Raw genomic sequence first — 19,908 nt, forward strand, 5'->3', positions numbered from 1 at the left:
CCTCATATGTAGTCCTTTGCTGGTGTTAACCCCAATCCACCTCTTACATTATTTCCAAAGTGTGTCTATCCTGGCTTTGCAGCAAAGCAGCACTGCAGGAAAATGAGCACCTCTGTGATTGACATTGCCAAGAAGCTGCTTGAACACAAGAATGCAGAGGTATCATTATAAACTCCTGAGCACCTTTCTTGACAGATATTTTTTGTTCTGGTCGATGGATGCTGCTGTATCAGACATGCAGGGATGTTAGCATAAAACTTTTTTTTTCTTTTTGTAATTGCAGGAAATGATGCTTAGTGCAGGGATACGACTCTAAGGGCATCTGTGTTGGTGTTTTGTTGCTCGTAAATTGGCTCTATTGCTTTGCATTGGGTAGTGGTAAAGTCTAAAACTAAGCTACTGCAAGTCAGCATCCTTTTATTTCTGTTGCAATCATCCACTGCATTTTATGACATAGCAGAAGAGTTACAAAGTCTGAAGTCATTCTCATGTGTATTACAGATTGTGCCTTACTTGAATGGTGCACTGTACAGTCTGCTGTGCGATTCGGAATTCCGTAGCATCGCTGTTCAAATGGTGTGTATGTCTTCCGGCCTGTAGTGTCACTGGAGGGATATAAGCTCTGTTACAAACCTTTCAGGGAGCCGCTTCTGTTTCAAATCTTGGTTGAACCATACAGAAAATAATTACTGCCAGAAATATCTGCAACAGTACATTTGATGCCTTTCAAACTCTGTGTTCGCAATTACTGGCATCCCTGCTCCAAGCAAAGTAGGAAGCATTTGAATGGAGAATAAGATAATGTTGCATAGTCACAAAATGAATGTGAGCTTTGTAATGTGAGCATGTCGCCTGTAAAATGTGTGACCTGGGCAGCTTCCATATCATGTCACGCATATGCTCATCAACAGAGCTTTGCTGTATTTTGGTTGACAGCCTCCAAAAGAACATATACATAAATATTAAGAATGGCAGCCAGCAGTACTCTTTTATTTCAGTGATCATCATGTTATATGTGTGTGTATTTTTGTGAATACCTTTAATGATTATAGGTTATTCTTATGACTGAAATAGTGAAGGCAGATCAAAAAAGGACACGGACAGAGGGCCAGAGAAAGGATAAGACAAGTCTGCATCCTTTCTTGCGTTGACTTCATTGTTCCAGCCATGATTATGTATCAACGTGCCCAACTTTCGATGCTGTTGAATGCAATAATTATTACAGTTTCAATTTCTCTCTTTAATGCACTGTGCTGATTCTGGTACTGCATCCTTTCGTGACGTTTGTTTGCTGGACTTTTATATCAGGGACTGGAAGCAAGCTTGCAGAAAACAAAACTCCTCTCATCGCCTGATGTGCAACATCAGGTGGACCAAGTTTGTGAGAGACTCCTTTCCTCAGGTTTGTGCTCAAGTGGTTGGCGAATTCATGCAAACTGTTGTCTTTGAAAAATGTGCAGACTAGTTAAGTTTGTCATAAAAGGAAGCTTCAACTCGGAGCTGAGTTCAATTTTCCTGTTCAGATACAGTTAAACCTCAATATAACGCACTTCAATATTATGAAATTACCGATGTAGCAAAGTATTTAACTTTTATAAATTCTTGTCAATATAACATCATCTATCTATAACCTCAGTACAACAAGGTGTTTTATAGACGATTTCAATATAACGACATTTTACTGCTGCTGCAAAGAGATATCGAGACAATAAATGGAAACTTCCACAGACGCAGACAGTCAAATGGTTGAATTAAAAGCGCCTGCTTGTGAATGCACCTCTCAAATCACGCGACCAAGTGCGAACATTGAAGCAGAACAGCTTCAGATGTTCCATTTAAAGTCAAAGTACGTTAAGATCATATCAAGCCCAGTGCACTGTATGCTTTGGGTGCGAGTGAAAGCATACAAAGATGAGCCGAGAACGGTCGTGGCTTGATGAGCATCGTCTTCCCACGTGAGCGAGTGGGGAAGGAGGGAGGGGAGCAAGCTCACCATGACTCGATCAAGCGCGTGCAAGGCTAGGGCCTCAATTAGTAGGGGGCAGGTTAACACAGGTCTCCTTTTTAGAGCAGCCGTGGTTGCACATCGCTGACCTTGACCTTGCACATCGCTGACCTTGCACATGACCTTGCCTCCTGCGTCGGCAAGGTCATGGAGCGCGTCGTCCTCAACAGGCTTAACGGGTACCTCGAAGACAACGAGGTTTACACGTACAACATGATTGGCTTCCGCGCCGGACTCTCAACGCAGGATGCCATGAAACTAATCAAGCATCAGATTGTGGATGGCCGTTCCAGAGACGTCAAGGCTCTGCTCGGTCTGGACCTCGAGAAGGCTTTCGACAACGTGCTCCACACCTTCATCGTCAAGACCATTTCAGACCTGGGTCTCGGTTCCAGATTCCACAACTACGTCAGCTCTTTTCTAACTGACAGGAAGGCCAAGCTTCGCATTGGAGACTTCCGCTCCGAAGATGTGCCCCTCGGAGGGCGGGGCACTCCTCAGGGCGCCGTCATCTCCCCAACATTGTTTAACATCTGTATGATTGGTCTTTCCAAGAGGTTGGCGCGCGTCGAGAACGTCAAGCACACCATTTACGCCGATGACATCACCATATGGTGCTCCCGCGGCTGCGAGGGCAGAGTCGAAGAAGCCATGCAGGAGGCGATTGACGTGATCGAGGAGTATCTCCGCCCCACCGGACTTCGATGCTCCCCCGCCAAGTCGGAGCTGCTACTTTACAGAAAAGAGAAGGGAGGCAGACCCAAAGATTGGAAGCCAGTCTCTGAAAGCAGCATCAGACTTCGAACTTATGACGGGGGGTGATACCCAGGGTCAACGTTATTCGGGTCCTGGGCATGTTTGTCGAATTCAACGGCGGAAACGGAACTGCTCTCCGCAAGATTATCGCAAAGACGGACAACGCTTTCCGCCTCGTTCGCAGAATCGCAAACCGGCATCGAGGCATGAAGGAAAGCAATCTTCTCAGGCTGATCAATGCCTTCGTACTCTGCCACCTGACGTACACGATTTCTATGCACAACTGGCTCAGAGCGGAGCGAGACAAGCTCAACGTTCTTATCCGCAAAATAGTCAAGAGGGCTCTCGGGCTACCCATCAGGACCCATACCGAGGATCTCTTGAAGCTGGGGGTGCATAACACCGCCGAGGAGATTGCCGAAGCCCAAGAACGCGCGCAACTCACTCGCCTGGGCACCACAGCAGCAGGTAAACGCATCCTCGAAGAGCTGGGTTACCACCCTGCGGGATTCCCGATGGTCAGTACCCCGATCCCTAGGTGCATTCGAGACAAGTTCGCAATGGCCCCTGTGCCCCGAAACGTCCATCCCGTCCACAACGAGGGCAGACGCAAGGCTAGAGCAGCCGCCATCCTCAAACAGATCAAGCGACACGACATTAGCGCAAGCTTCGTCGACGCTGCGGAGTACAGTGACGGGAAGACCTCTGCCGTCGTTGTGGTCGACTCGGGCGGCAACATTTCCAATAGCACCTCGATTCGCACTTCAGACCCTGGAGTCGCCGAGCAAGTCGCCATCGCCCTCGCCCTGCTAGACGGTCGTGGGTCCGAAATCTATAGTGATTCCAAAACGGCAGTTAGGGCTTTTCAAGAGGGTTGCATCGCCAAGGAAGCTGTTCGTCTTCTTAGCGGCTCGAGTCCACATGCTCTCACAAACCATTCAATTCACTGGTTTCCCGCTCACGTAGGATCGGTCGAGGGTGCTCCCCCGAACCTCAATGAGTCTGCCCACGAGGCTGCACGTAACCTCACCGACCGCGCTTCCTCTATAAGGAGCACTGACTCCCCTCCTCTCTACAGTCACAGGGATGCTCCCGCTACTCACAACGAGATTATTAAATATGTCTACATGTCCAGAAGGGTCTTTCCACCCCCTCACCCCAAGTTGAATAGGGCGCAAGCCGTTTCGCTTAGGCTCCTACAGACCAGCACATATCCGTGTCTGTCCGCTCTCCACGAGGCTTACCCCGACGTGTATCGCGACGACGCCTGCCCGTCCTGCGGCCAGACCTCCACTCTACCTCACATGCTCTGGGAGTGCGGGTCGACATACCCCAAGTTCATCAAGGAGGAGTGGGACTCGCTTTTGCGTAGCCCCGCTCTAGAAAAGCAAATCCTGGCCCTCCGGTGTGCCCGCGACCGGGCCGGTGGGCTAGACCTGCCGGTCCCGACGTGGGACTAGCCGGGTGCACGACGAGTTCGCGTCCTCGCCGGACCTACAATAAAGTTTATTCACTCACTCACTCACTCACATCGCTGTTCACGTGCCCTGCTTTAGAGGTAATCTGCCGTGTGTGCAAAGAGCTGGGGCGTGATGAGATAGTGTAGCATCACATGCGCTGCCTTTCTGCGTGTTTAGTACTGGAGCTTTTGTAATCTCGAGTTTCCGAGACGGGTTGAAGAGAGAGGCAGACAAAGCATGGGCGATCCCCACTGCTAGCACTTTTCATGATAGCATGTCCGACTGCATGGAGACACTTTCAACCATGAGGACAGAGTGGAGGCAAAAGCATGGCTGGCTTCGCTTCATACTACCGATATGAATATATCGGCGGTACGCATGAAACTGAATCTTTCGTCGCCAACTCTCATATTCAACAAAATTAATCTTTTTCCAACTCAAATTTGCGTTTTCCTATTTCCCAATAACTCAGAAAATTTTCCGGGTAAGAAAGATTTATTGGGAACTGTACTTATTTGCATGAAATGCCAAATATTAATGTAACGAAATTGTGATATAAAAATATGGCCAATTCTACCAACTTCATTATACTGAGGTTTAACTATAGAAGTAAAATGCACAAATGCTTTCATTATACAACTGCTGGACAGATTTGAATGAAATTGTTGCATTTGAGAGAAAATTTTTCATTGCAGTAACTGTAGGATGGATGGATGGATGGATGCAAAACTTTAATGAAGGTCCTGAGGTATGCGACTCAGGAAGCAAAATATTGATTTCGAATCTCATACCTTTAATAAAAAGCGTCAAAATCAGCAAGTTTCAGTAAAATAGAAGCATAATGTTTTCAAGTCTGTAACTCTGCACCAAAAATAGATATCGCAGTTGTGTAAACTGCATTTGTAATAGCATCTAAATTGGACAAATGTGATATAGGAATTTACAGCCTAAGTGAAACTGTTACAATGTTTATGAGTGTTTTGCAGAAGTCCTTCTCACAAATTAGCTGTGTATTTCAGAGTGGAGTAAAATACATCAATTAAGTTTGTCCACTTTAGATGTATTTTTAGATGTACTTAGCAGAATTTTGATTTATTGCTGAGTTACACAGTTGTAAACTCAATATTTGTGTTTCTTGAAGTTCTGAAATTTTCAAATTAAAAAAAAAGGGAAATTAATGGCATAAACTGAAGATCTACTTCGTACAACTACAAGACTGATTTTTTCTTTTAACTGCAATGAAAATGTTATATAAATGTATAAACCTAATCAACATCGGTCCAGCAGTTGCCAAGATGAGTATTTCCCTGTTCCCATGTATTCAGATAGTCACTGTTGTGGACTACTGGCAAAATTTTTCATCTCGCATATTCCTACAGGAAAACCCAAAAATGTAAGGGCTCAGCCCTAACATCTATTTCTTTTGCTTGAAATTGCAAAGCCTAGCATGCTTTAATCGTACTTTTATGCGTCTAACCTTCTAGATGCAAATGTCGATGATGGCATTGTTGATCCCCTGAGTGAGGACGACGAGGACGACGAGGTAATTCTTTATATTTCACATTGATGCTAGTCTCTACATAATGGCCACACTATTTTTATCTCCTTAGTGTAAGTAGTCAAGTCAAGTAGTCAAGTCGAGTGTGTTGTGTGGCGCTGTAAAAATAAATATTTTGTTAAATTTGCTAAATTCGTCTCTGATTAACTTGACGTCAACCAAGAAATCTTGTCTGTGAGTACATTCTTTTTTTCCGCACTAGTCTCAAAAAGTGTATCGCAGTCAGGGCTGAACATGGGTCTAAACAGACCATAGCCCACCTGAACATTTTACTGAATTGACAGTTGTCCATGCGGCGTACAGGATTTACAGGAAGAGTCGGAGCCAGAGCCAGAACTCGACATGGATGACATTGTGCAAGCATTGCCCCACCAGATGTACGGTGACCAGCTCTTGAAAGTATTTTATGAAGAAGTACGTGACTTTTCATTGACCCTATTTGTAATATTTCATATACTGGTCCAAGAAGGAGTCAGACATTTGAAAGAAGCTTGAGAAGAAGCTAAAGACCATGCAACAAGCAATGGAATGAAAAAGTATAGGCATAACACTAAGGGACAGGAAGACAGCATTGTTTAGTCTCTCTGCAAACACTAATGCTCACACTCGCTTCAGTAGTCCATTAATGGAGTTGGAGGGATGAGCTGTGAGACATGAAATTGCTTATTGTGGCTTTCACCTGACAATCCTGGTATTCCATGTAAAATATGCAGCTGTATTATAGATGGACGTGCTTGAAAGTATATTTTGCCAGAATCAAAGCGGTTTACGCAATCTCAGATGTGGTTTCGAATCTTTCTCATCTGATGAACCAATTTCAGGAGAACCAGGACACTGTTTCACAACGAGCATTGACAGTATCAAGGTAAGTGTGCAAGCCCGCCAACTTTTTATGATCATGCACAGATGACAAAACATTTAATGCATTCGCCAGTCGCTGTGGTATCAGGCACATGATTGAACATCAGGACTTGAACAGTCGTCAGACTTGTTATGTAAACCGTCGTCCAATATAAAGCGGAACACTTCATCTGTGTCTGAACTGCAATTTCTGCAAGTCAGAACCTCACTCACTGCTCTTTGTTATGTGGTTCTCCTGTTGAAAAATCCTTCTCATGGAACTTTTTCTTATAACAAGCACACACAAGAAAAATTTGTGGCTTTGAACTCAAATCCAGTGATCCCTTTCATATTGGACAACCCTGTACATGGCAGGCAATTTAAAGTTTTCCCTAGCAGCTTACCTTTATCTTTTAAAGATGAAGTGTATAATCACTACATTTTACTGGTAATGGTGCAGTACCTTGGAAGCCAAAGTCTGCAAAACAAGCAATGGAACAAAACATGATAGGCGTAATATTCAGGGAGAGGAGGACAGCAGTGCATGTTAGAGGGCAAACAGGGGTAACTGATATTCTAGTTGAGATTAAAAGGAAGAAATAGGAATTGGGCAGCCAAGCAATGCATAGAGCAGGTTACCAGTGGTCTATTAGAGTTACAGAAAGTGCAGTTGAGGACAGCAGAGAACTAAGTGGAGGGATGAAATTATATAAAATTTGCAGGCATACGATTGGGTCAGCCGGGGCCATGCAGCGGTGATTGGTGATTGTAGGGAGGGGCCTTCGTCCTGCAATGGATGCATATTATTAGGCTGATGATTCATAGCTGTGTGCAAAGCAATGTGGCAACGAACACCATATTCTCTTCATCAAGCGTTTGTACTTAGTATATGTAATGCTGCTGTTTTTATTGTTTTCTTGTTGGCAATGTTACGAACGGCTTAGAATTCGACCTCTCAAATGTAGGAAACGTTCCAGCTCGCTTTCCCGTGTCGAGATAATTGCCCTCCTCCCCGAAAAAGTACCACCCCTCTGGCCCCTGCCAGGTCCTGAGCTGACACAGGTAACCAGCAGGCCACGAAGGGGAGGAGGCCACAACTACTGACCTCACAACTTGACTAGGGGACACAAGACTGCGCTGAACATGCAGGCACCGGCACCTCCATGGGCACAACCCCAAGCAGACTTCACTACCAAGCAACCACAAGAAGTTAATGGCCCTTTCAGTGGGGACCTCTTCACCGATTGTAATAGCTGTATGCGAGAGGTTATTTAAGGCCGTTCTGGCCCCCATGTTAAGCAGAACCGCTCGAGACTCAGATAGAGTTGCAACCATGTACCAATGAAGTGAATATATCCTTTCGATTTTTCATCAGCACGATGCCTGCCTTCGTCGCATTCTCCTGATTCTTGCAGTGACGACCCACCTCACCCAGTCAAGATCATATCAGCCAACTGTGCAGAGAAAGGTCATGCTGTTGTTGTGTCACCAATCCCTGCACACATGCACACACATTTAAAGAAAGAAGCTTTTTTTGTACAATGATTAGGTGCTTTTGGTTTTCTGTGTTGTGTGGGAAATTCTGCTGACATGGGAGATCTGTCTTAATTGTGGAACCCTGGTTGTTTGACAACTTGAATAGATGTCTTGTTTGTTGCTATTTAGCAGGCTCGAAGAGTCTTCCCCTGACCAATCCTTAGAAGAGACTACAGTGAACGCCCCAGAGACATCCCAGTCTGATGAAATCGACTGCTCCCAGGCAACTCACACTGAAGCTGCCGGTAAGAGCTTAACACGTGCTACGGTGACTAAACAAGGGAGTGAACATTTAGAAAGCTTTCGCATGACAGCCAGTCCTTGGGTTAATGAACAACTACAGTACTTTATGAGTGCTTGATTTTAAAAAGAAAACTGTAATAATTACTTGTCTTCACAGATGGTAACTTCCATTTAGACAACAAACATTGAAATGGAAGGGACCATTGAACCTGGCGTATGCATGCATGTGTGTGTGTGTGTGTGCATGTGTGTGTGCACATGTGCACACACGTGTGCATGTGGGGGGGACAGACAGAGTAATCTGGTAATCAGCCTCAGCCAGGTCTGAAATCTTCGCTGTATTCCTTCACTTATTTAATCATCCGTGTTCTTGGAATCCAAAGGCTCATTTCATTTTTGACTTGGGAGACAGGGACGTGCGTGAAAAAATTTGACCTTACTTGTCATCTTGTGCCTTCTGCCATATCATTTCAGAAAGATCCTTTACCCGCTATGGTGGCTATGGCAGTCTTCTCCTGAGCACGAAGCCAGAGGTTTGATTCTCGGCCACAGCGGCTGCATACACAAATGCTCATGTATTAAGGTTTAAATTCACATTAAAGAACCCAAGATGGTCTATATTAATCCTAAATCCCCAACTACGTTCCTCTCATAGCATGTGCATTGATTTAAAATGCTAAAACCCATAATTTGAGTTGAATAGAAAGAACCGTTGAGGAAATAAACTGATTTGCTCTGACTGACATGCGCTGTGCTTGTGCTGACATATATGTGTAGCTGACAGACTAGCTACGACACCCTCCTTAAGGGCAGTTGATTTGCTTTTGATGATGATGGTGATTTATTGGCATCCCCTTTAAAACGGGGTGTTGACAAATAGTCCCCTAGCCTGCTTTATTTAATCAGGTATGCTATACATGCTTTTCATCCTAGCATTTCTGTATACATCTCTCTTCTTTTTTTTCTTTTCCTCAAGACTTCTCTATCTACCCTGTACCACTACCTGTGGTGGCACATGATCAACCTTCTCCCTGCTTCTTTTCCACTAATACTCTAAACGTCTCTTGCTTATCTCGAATGCTGACCGTTTGATGCTTCTGTCCACTGCATATCCAAGCGCTTCTGGACAGTGTACGTTGCATACTGTAAACCTTTTGCAGAGTTTACAGCTCCCCCTGTTGATGAACAAGCCTCCGAGTTGGTGAAGCAGCTAACGGGTGAAGAAAAGGTAGTCGTGGCAGCAGCTGGCCAGGCTGCCCCACACGGTGACAAAGCGAATGGACTCAAGTAGGCACAATTCATTTACATTACTTGTGCCCTTGTTGAAGAGTTTGGGGCCAGATCTGCTTTTTATGTTCAAATACACTGAAATGTCAGGAAAGCTCAGACTAGATGACCACCAGACCAACTTGAATAAATTTTGTTGCATTTAAGAGCGAAAGCGAAATTCTATCAGTTGTAGTAAGCGGAATTAGGATTTACTGCTTTCAATTTTTTCAGCTGCCTGAAATATGCAGATTTACACATTTCAAGTGCAATGTTTAAACTCAGTACTCTGCACAGAAATCAAATTCTAAAAACTCTGTTAAATTGTGTAAAGCCAGACAGATATGATCATTTAGCTTAGTTAAAGTAAAATTGTTTAATTGTCATTGGAGCTCTGAAAACAGTCCTGTATGTTAATTATTGGTATATTTCAGAATAGTGTAATATATATATATATATATATATATATAAACACACACACACTCCCCCCATCCCCCTGCTTTAGATGTTTCAATAAATTTTCCAGATGACACAAAGACATCCTAAAGGCTTCAGTGGGACGTCCAACTTGGGAGTTCAGGACATCCCAGGGATGTCCCATTTACAGCAGAACATTCCAATTTGTGATACAAAAAGGGATGCTCCTGGGATGTCCCGGACTGTGAGCTTTCAGGAGGTTATCAGGATCGCTTGCTGCCATTTTCTGTTTGTTTCTTAGCTGCATTACATGTGTATGAGACAGCAATTATTCAAAACCTAGACAATTCTTTTGAACCCCGAAAATAACTATGTAGTTTATGTATTTGTGGTTTCACTTTATGTGACTGGTTTGAACAGTTGTAAACCTAATGCTTCAGCTTATAAAAATTTCTGACTTCAGCAATTTTTATCAAAAATTTCACAGCATAAATAAACGATCTACTGCCTACAATTGGTTGATTGCTAAACTATGTCCCTTAAAGGGGACCTGGAACATTTTCCTAACATATAATGATTTCACTATTAAATATGTTGCCTCACAAATCTCTCGCCACAATGCTTTTTTTCAAATACTTCAAGTATGAGCAGAGTTAGACAGTTCTCGCTCTGATGCGCAGCTTTCCCTCTCCTTTCATCTCACTAGCACGCTGGACCCTCGACAGGGGACAAGCCACGGGGGTAGAGCCCTGTCCAAAATTTGAGCATCTTGCAGCAAAAGGGCTCATTGTGGCATCCGTGGCGGCCGCAGTAGACTAAGCTACGCAGCATGCCACTGCCATCTTGGAGGTCACGTGCAGCAGACATAGTTATGCATAAGTCATGTGTAGACTGGCAGTGCAAAAATGAAATAATTTTGCTGTCTTTCTAAAATTGCATAAGTATACATTTTCATTTATTTAACAGAAAATTACGAATAATAATATTACTGAGAATGTTCACGCAATTATGAAATTACGCAATAGCTGTTGGTGGGCATCATTGCTTGCGATGCTGCTGCATGACTTTGTGGAGGCAAGAACAAGCAATTTTTCAAGCAATTTTTCACTGTTTTTGGCAAAAGATTGTAAATTTCCTGCTGCGTGCAGTGCGATAACATTTGGCTCACATTTTAATAGGAAAACCTTCTACAGATCAGCAATGTTTTCATACCATGCTCAAAAACTGTTTCAGGGCCTCTTTAAATGCCATAAACCTCGTGAAATTGACTGCAGTGGATGCCAAGAAAGATTATTCCTCTGTTCACATGTATTTAGAGGTGCTCCCTAGGTTAAGCTTCCCCCTGAGTGAACTTGGCTAAATGTTACCCTACAGAAACAGTTCAAATGATTGCACTTCGGAATGTTTCATTAACCAGCGAGAAATGTATAGACATAAGCACTTCTCTTATGAATGCCCAGTGAACCATTTATGTCTCATAGATGTCCATAGAACATAATGTTTTAGACATTGCACACATCCTACAGATATCTATATTTCTCCAACCAACATTACAAATATGTACCACAGATAATCTAAGTCCCATCCCAATCACGTTGCTGTAGTGCTGAAAGGATATCGCACCTGGACATAAGTGACCTCTAATGTTCATTTTAGGGATGCAGGTCCATAGAACATCTAACGGATCTTACCTGCTCACAATATAATGAAATGCAAACAGGAGAGCATGTGGCCGAAGCATAACGAAGCACAGTGTGCGGCGTCGGCCTGCCATCACTGTACACATGCATGCGCATGTGGTTTCGACGCAGAGTGCGGAGATGCTTGTCCTACTGCGATTACATCACTTGTATTTTGTTTGACGCTTGTATTATCACCCCGCCACTTCAGTCCCATTGCTAACTGCGATTAGTGTTAAGGTGGCTCCTCCAGTGTAATACATTTTTGGTGCTATTCAAATTATGATTAGACACTGGCAACTTTGATGATGAAAACAAAAGCAAAGGAACGCACATTAGGAAACTGGGTACGTGCCAGCTGTATCATGCTACAGATGTGGCGATGGTGCTAGCCACCATAACAGTCTACTGTCAGGTAGGAATGACACTGCCGCGGCGAGATAAGAAAACAACTTTCGCACAAAATACAAGTGACGTTTATCCCAGTGGAGCGAGCAGCTCTGTATTCTGGGCAAGAACCGCATGCCCACGCATGTGCACAATGACTGACCAATGGCATGCACTGTACCTTTAGTTATGCTTCCGCAGCACACTCCACCGTTGTTGGCAAGTAGCTGGTGACTTTGTTTGAAATGTTTTGTTAACGTATGAACATGTAAATGTCAAAATATAAATTCAAACACTCATGAGGTATCTTTCTTGTTATATGTTGTTCTAGCGCTCATCAAAACGTGGAAAATGGGCTCGTGAACTCATACATCTGTATTTTGATCATTATGAATTAGTAGAAATCCTGCAATGGCTACATGAAGAAAGCGAGTTCAATAAGCACTAGGTAAAGCACACAAGTGAGACTCACAATGTCATATCAATGTTACTTTTTATTTATACAATTGATAAAGCTTTATTACAAAAACAATTGGCCACCAGCCAGGCACATGTACGAAAATATTCATTGCAAGTTCTGATACAAACAGGTTAAACATGGATGTAAAGAAAATATATAACATCAATAAAAAATTCTTAAAAATTCAACTTCACTAATACAAATGTAATAAGGAAATGGCGTTAACATTCAGAAAATGACGAAGTCACAATGCCACAATTATATTATAAAACATTAACACAGATTGGTAGGAAATAATACCACATACGAATAGATTACCAAAAATGCATGGACTGCATGCCAGCACCCGCAAGATTCAAGATAGAAAGCGAGTACTTTCTAGCTATCTTAAAGAATATACTGCTACGTGCCTCAGGAGCAATTCGTCTTCGTCGAGGCGCCCGCGCGCATCGTCAAAGAGTAACACGCAGTATGCATGTAGCAATATACTCAAAGAAAATTCGCACCAGCAGAATCCCAAGATGGACAGTTAGCTTGTCACACCAGAAAAGTGCCAAACACATAACGCGACCAAATACTTAGAAATAAGCATTGCAAACGAGAAATATATCTAACAGTTGAAGAGGAGCGCTGACATGTTTCAGGCAAACATGTCTGAAAATGAAGTGCCAAGACGTTGCCCTCAGGACATTTTACAAGTGCTCCGCAAGGCGAACAAACGTACCACAAATAACAAGACTGCAAGTCGGTCTAGTTGGAACAGATTCATCTTAAAACTTATTGTGCGCAAACAAACAGGGACCAAGAATAGAAGAAACACAAGGACGAGCGCTTTCTAACAACTGGTTGTATTTTTGAAGAACCACCTGCTTATATACCCACAGATCTGCGCGATCTAGTCAACAGAGCACGCCTATAGCGCATATAACACTTGTGATAAAAAACAAAGACGTGGCCCAAAACCACCGGGTCAACATAAAAACAGCAAGGGGCATGAAACAACCACTTACGATAAAATGTGTTAAAGATGTGATGATAGAAGTGAATTTTCTTTATCCAACAATGAAACCGATGGATGGCTGATGCATTTTTCTTTTTGTTTTTCAATCCAGTGTGCTTCCACAATTTCCCTCGCGGTTTGATTCCTATACAAAATGTTCGTGCTACTAAAACAGGGGGAGCAATCATGTTCTTGGCAATGCATTGCCAAATGCGTACTAGGGCAACCTTTCAGACTGGACAAGTGTTCCCTTGGTGGCTTTGGTCCACGTCTTTGTTTTTTATCACAAGTGTTATATGTACTGTAGACGTGCTCTCTTGACTTGATCGCGCAGATCTGTGTGTATTATATGCGCTATAGGCGTGCTCTGTTGACTAGATCGCGCAGATGTGGTTCTTCAAAAATAAAACCAGTTAGAAAGCGCTCGTCCTTGTGTTTCTTCTATTCTTGGTCCCTGTTTGTTTGCGCACAATAAGTTTTAACACAAATAACAGTCAGAGGAACCGCTCTCTATTTCAGTACGAAACTGTAAAATTCTGCCTGATATATACGTACTTTGGTCAACCGAACAAAAGCCGAAAACTCTGATGAAGCACATTTCACGCTCCTCGCGCGCGGTAATTTACCCTGCATATGCGTCGGCGGGAGGCCAGGTAGGCGCGCGCTGCGGATGGATGGATGGATGGCGGCTATACCCTTTGTAACGGGCGGCGGCTGGCGCCACCTAGCCTTTTGCTCCCCTTCCTACTTTATTATTATTATTCTTTTTCCCCTTTCTTTATATCCTCTTTTCCTTAACCTAGTTTTCACTCCCCTCCTCCCCCCAAAATAACTAACTAACACAGTAGAGGAAAGATTATCTCCCCGATTTATAGTATTATCTATCCCTTGACTTCCTCCACCAATCCTCTAGCCTCCCCTTCGTTACTGCCACTCCTTTCTCGTCTATTTTCCCTCGTTCCCCGGGAAAACCTAATGCCCCTTCCATATCTGCCACTGTTCCCTCTGCCAGGGTTGGGCGAAGGTCTGTGCATCTCAGCACTATATGCTCAGTGGTCTCCATTTCGGTTCCGCATGCTGTGCACCGAAGGTCCACGTACGTCTTCAAATTTAGCCCTGTATGTTTTCGTTCTCAAAACCCCCGTCCTAGCTTCGAATAATAGTGAGCTGCCCCGCGAGTTATCAAATAAGAGCTCTCTCTTAATCTCCTGTTTTTGTGACCTATACCTTGATAGCGCTGGCTTTCCAAGCATTCTTTCTTCCCACATTTTTCTTTCCGTCTCCTTCACCTCCTTTCCCACACTAGAACCACGTTGGACCCCCTCCCTCGGCTGTAGGTATCTATTCCTCAGCTTCCTCGTTCTGAGTGTCCACTTTGTGTTCAAACTTTTCATGCACAGATATTTGTACGCTTTTCCTGCCCACCTTTTTTCCTCCAGTGCTGGGAGTCTCTGTTCAAATTTTAGTTTACTTATTGCCTCTCTACCTTCTAATGACGTCCATCCCATGTCCCCCTGCACTCCCTCATTAGGGGTGTTCCCGTGTGCTCCTAAGGCCAACCTGCCTACACTTCTCTGTCTCGTTTCCATGCATGCCTGAACTTCCGATTTCATGCACAGTACTGAATTTCCGAATGTGAGGCCAGGTACCATAACCCCTTTCCATACGCCCCTAACCACCTCGTACCTATTATAGTTCCAAAGTGCCTTATGTTTCATTACAGCTGAGTTCCTTTTCACTTTTTCAATCATAATTTTTTCTTGTTCTTCCAAGTACTTTTTGCCCTCGTTTAGCCATATGCCCAAATACTTGTATTTTTCAACATGATCAATCTTAGTGCTTTGTATTTCCAATGGTTCCCCCCTTTCTTCATTGTATACTATTATCCCAGACTTCTCTCTACTGAATTGCAGTCCCAATTTTTCTCCCTCCTCTCCACATATGTTCATTAGTTCCTGTAGCTCTACTCGGGTGTCAGCAAGCAGTACAATATCATCTGCATACATCAGTCCGGCTAGTACTTGAGCTACCTTCTGCCCTTCCAGCATATAGCTTATGTCAGTTCCTATTGTGCTCTGTTCTAGTCTCTTTTCCATTTGGCTCATGTAAATCATAAAAGGCAGAGGCGACAATGGACAGCCCTGCCTCGAGACCTCTTCTTATTTTAGCTGGCTTTGTAGTTTCCCCTTCCCATGTTATCTCTACCTCATTATCTGTATAAACTTGTTGTAGGAACTCAATCATCTTTCTATCTAGACCATATTCCCTCAACTGGCTCCATAACTTTTCTGGGTTTACATTATCATAGGCTCCTCTAATGTCTAAAAAAGCTATCCATAGTGGTTTCTGCCTGGCTGTCGCTATCTCTATGCACTGTGTTATAACAAATAAATTATCATCTAGCCGTCTGTTCCTTCTAAATCCATTCTGCAGTTCTCTCAAGATCTCTTCACGTTCTGCCCATTACTCCATTCTCTTTAATATCAATTCAACGCGCGCGTTGAATTGATATTAGCGGCGATGTGAAGTCAAAGATATTGCGAGTTCAAGCATCTTTTTTCTTTATAATCTTTCGTAATACATCAGCAAGTTAAAAATTATATTTTTGCCAGTGTACTAATAAATATAACTGAAAAATAAAGCGGTTATATGTGAGAAACAAAATGACGTAATCAAAATCGAAAGTTCTGGCTTTCGACGCACGGTATGCAAGCAGTGCGTGCGGAGGTCTTGCGAAGTTGATGAAAGTATGCACTGAAAGATAAGCAGGATAATATCATCAGCAATCTAGAAGATATAGTAAAAGCAGCGGAAGAATTCTATAGTGACCTGCACAGTACCCAGAGCAGCCAGGATACCTCCATTCGAAGTAGTAATGAACAGGTTATACAGAGGCTCACGGTGTAAGAATAAATATAATATTTTTACACCATGCAGAGGCTCCTTCTATAACTAGCGATGAAGTTAGAAGGGCCTTGCAAGGTATGAAACGGGGAAAAGCGGCAGGAGAAGATGGACTGCCACTAGATTTAATCAAAGTTGGAGGAGACATAATGTCCGAAAAAACTAGCCTGTTTACTTCAAGGGTGCCAGAGAACTGGAAGAATGTGAACATTATACTAATCCACAGAAAGGGAGACGTTAAAGAATTGAAATATTATAGGCCCATTAGCTTACTTCCAGTATTATATAAAATATTGACCAAGATAATCTCCAATAGAATAAGGGCAACAGTGGACTTTAGTCAACCAAGGGAACAGGCAGGTTTCGGGAAGGGATACTCTACAATGGATCACATCCGTGTCATCAATCAGCTAATCGAGAATACCGCAAAGTACAGTCAGCCTCTCTATATGGCTTTCACAGATTATGAAAATGCATTTGATTCAGTAGAGATACCAGCGCGTTCATAGAGGCATACATAATCAAGGAGTACAGGACGTGAAAGAGCGTAGGTTAGGGCGTGTTGGTATTCCATAACTGAGGTTTTTTAGCGCACGAAAAGGGGCGAAAGACAGTGGCCAGACAGGGACGGACAGTGTCCGCGTCTTGCCACTGTCTTTCGTCCCTTTTCGTGCGCTAAAAAACCTCAGTACAGGACGCTTACGCAAATATTTCGGAAATTATATACAGAGATTCCACCGCTACCTTAATTCTCCAAGAGAGAAGTAGGAAGATATACCTATAAAGAAAGGGGTCAGACAAGGAGACACAATCTCTCCAATGCTCCAATCTCTCCACTGTGTGAATATTGGAAGAAATATTCAAGCTGTTAAACTGGGAAGGCTTAGGAGTAACGATTGACGGCGAATATCTCAGCAGCCTTCGATTTGCAGATGGCATTGTCCTGTTCAGCAACACTGGGGACGAGTTACAACAAATGATTGAGGACCTTGGCAGAAAGAGTATAAGAGTAGAGTTGAAAATTAATATGCAGAAGACAAAGAGAATGATGAATAGCCGGGCAAAGGAACAAGAGTTCAGGATCGTCAGTCAGCGTCTACAGTCTGCAAAGGAGTACGTTTACCTAGGTCAGTTACTCACAGGGGACCCTGATCATGCATGATAACGAAATATACAAAAGAATAAAAATGGGCTGGAGAGCATTCGACAGAGACTGTCAGATCCTGGCTGGAAAATTACCATTATCATTAAAAATAACGGTGTACGTCAATGCATAATTCCACCGGTGGTGACATATGGGGCAGTAACTTGGAGACTGACAAAGAAGCTCGAAAACAAGTTAAGGACCGCGCAAAAAGCGATGGAACGAAGAACGTTAGGCATAACGTTAAGAGACAGAAAAAGAGCTGTGTGGATCAGAAAGCACATATAGGTATAGCCGATATTCTGATTGACATTAAAAGAAAGAAATGGAGCTGGGCAGCTCATGTAATGCAGTTGGCGCAGGACAGGGGTAATTGGAGATCTCAGGGAGAGGCCTTCGTCCTGCAGTGGACATAAAATAGGCTGCTGCTGCTGATGATGAACCACGTTGCAACAAATAAATGCGGTCATAACTGAAATTCTGGGCTTTAATAGTGGACATTTTCACAATGAACAAATGGGTATTTCGCCATTCAGGAACACATTCTCCTTCTCGTAGGATCTCGAACATGCATGATGCTGATGGGGAAAAACAAAGTAAACGCCCCGTCACAGTGCAAACAGCCAACAGCGCACCTCTTCCTCTCCCAGCATCCCATTGTTAGGCATTAGAGATAATTTGCTTGTATTTCTGCGGCATGGTGCGTTCATCTAGTCACAACACACAATGTAAGAGCAATGCGCGGAAGCCGTGGGTGTGCAAGGGATGCCCAAATCGCAAAGCGATTCGACATCCCTTGGATGACCCTTCACTGCCATGTACTAGTGGAACATTTTATACATGTGAGCTAGACGTCGTTAAATCTTGGATATTTGGTCTTTTGTGGTACATTCAGTGGATTTTTATGGTTTGCTAGGTGAAAATCTGCGTTCAAGGCAACACAGCAACTGTACTTATACTGTATAACAGACCACTAGAATTTCAGAAACGTCCCATGCAACTCAACCAAATATATGTGATTTTGTAATCTGGCTATTGTGTAATTATTTAATTTTGTTCCCATTAATAGTACGTAGTAATAATTTATGTGTCTCTTGGACCAACTTTCCTAATATATTCTTACTCTTAGGGTTCGACAAATATACACATTAATTAATTAATTAACTGATTAATTGATTAATTTTCAGCATGCTGATACAGTTATTGGTAACCTACTGATTTTCTACCACTCCCGATTAATCTGTGTACACATGAAAAAAACAACGTAAGTAGCATATCAGACAACATCAAACAAAGCAAGCATATGAGTTAGATGGGGTGACATTGCTTCTTTTTCTTTACCTGCAAAACAATTTTTTTTTTCAGGTAGCAATTGTGCTTGTCTCTTTTCCTTGTTCTTTATTTGTACTCCCAACTCCGTTTATCTTGTGGCGCTTTATAGCAGCAGTAGATTGATGACGCGCCTTCCAGCTGCCTTGTGGATTTCTGCTGAACATAATCGTATGGTGGCTGCAACTTTGGTGCTTTCAGCATGCAGGAGTACAGCGTAGCATTCAGTTCGAGACCCAAGATTCCACGCACACCCGAGCCCAGCGGTGGTGGCAGCTCAAGTAGAGTGGACTCCACACCGACCAGCTCGCAGTCCTTGCGTAGAAGCCCTGCCAGTACCCCATCCAGAGGCAACACTTCCTCAGTCCGTCCAGCGTACAGCACAGATCAAGGTCAGCTAGAGTGCATACGTACAGTAGTGTAGGCTACCTTGAAGGCAGTGTTTGTAGTGAGGACTTCTGTGAAATATTTCATTGTGCTGTTTATCAATTTTCTTTTGAGATCTGGAAATTGGGGCTAAGGCCCATCAAGCTGTCGTTCTGAATCTTTAAATATCTATTTCTTCACCTATGATATACCACATAGCAAACTATAGTGATTGCTCGAATTGTTGATTCCATGCAAAGCCAGCACTTATGTAACAAGTTTGTTTCAACTACGTGTATATGTGAACTTGCATCAAACCCATATGATAGCTGCTGCAACATAGTTGAATATTGATATAATGAACACTGATATTATCCCAAGCAACAAAAACACCGTGGCAAAAAGTCGGCCCGACGTCTCCGGCCGACTGCAAAACGGTTGGCCCGACCTCGGCAACCGAGGGCGGCCCAGCTTTGGGGATTGACATTGGCCTAACGTCGGCCGATCGTCGGCAATCGATGTAGGCCCGACCACTGTGGCCGACTTGGCCGACGGCGT

At 43.4% G+C, this 19,908-nt stretch overlaps 2 protein-coding genes across 49 annotated transcripts in view; one reads left to right on the forward strand and one right to left on the reverse strand.

Moving 5' to 3' along the window:
• The window catches only part of LOC126518738 (uncharacterized), a 72,798-nt gene extending 58,528 nt beyond the window's left edge, over positions 1 to 14,270 (reverse strand). For 11 of the 48 annotated variants that reach the window (XR_011893304.1, XR_011893294.1, XR_011893303.1 and 8 more), the window contains exons 1-4: positions 14,163 to 14,270; positions 8,839 to 8,953; positions 7,348 to 7,406; positions 7,024 to 7,097 (exon numbers count right to left, since the gene is read on the reverse strand). Coding sequence is in view for 10 of the 48 variants with exons in the window: in XM_072287087.1 (XP_072143188.1) it covers positions 7,348 to 7,406; positions 14,163 to 14,240 (137 nt within the window). In the remaining 38 variants the exon portion in view is untranslated. Of the gene's footprint in view, position 1; positions 93 to 513; positions 606 to 683; positions 703 to 7,023; positions 7,098 to 7,347; positions 7,407 to 8,838; positions 8,954 to 14,162 lie in introns of those variants that run through there. The other 37 variants (XR_011893298.1, XR_011893293.1, XR_011893296.1 and 34 more) reach the window with 11 other exon arrangements.
• The window catches only part of LOC126518681 (lisH domain-containing protein ARMC9-like), a 34,974-nt gene continuing 15,143 nt past the window's right edge, over positions 78 to 19,908 (forward strand). Inside the window, exons 1-9 of the mRNA XM_055078398.2 lie at positions 78 to 159; positions 502 to 576; positions 1,309 to 1,402; positions 5,706 to 5,764; positions 6,083 to 6,193; positions 6,601 to 6,644; positions 8,285 to 8,400; positions 9,559 to 9,685; positions 19,186 to 19,376. Coding sequence (XP_054934373.2) covers positions 103 to 159; positions 502 to 576; positions 1,309 to 1,402; positions 5,706 to 5,764; positions 6,083 to 6,193; positions 6,601 to 6,644; positions 8,285 to 8,400; positions 9,559 to 9,685; positions 19,186 to 19,376 — 874 coding nt within the window. The 5' untranslated portion in view covers positions 78 to 102. The remainder of the gene's footprint in view (positions 160 to 501; positions 577 to 1,308; positions 1,403 to 5,705; positions 5,765 to 6,082; positions 6,194 to 6,600; positions 6,645 to 8,284; positions 8,401 to 9,558; positions 9,686 to 19,185; positions 19,377 to 19,908) is intronic.

The sequence above is a fragment of the Dermacentor andersoni genome, chromosome 3 (assembly GCF_023375885.2).
Source record: "Dermacentor andersoni chromosome 3, qqDerAnde1_hic_scaffold, whole genome shotgun sequence".
Classification (NCBI taxonomy): Eukaryota; Metazoa; Arthropoda; class Arachnida; order Ixodida; family Ixodidae; genus Dermacentor; species Dermacentor andersoni.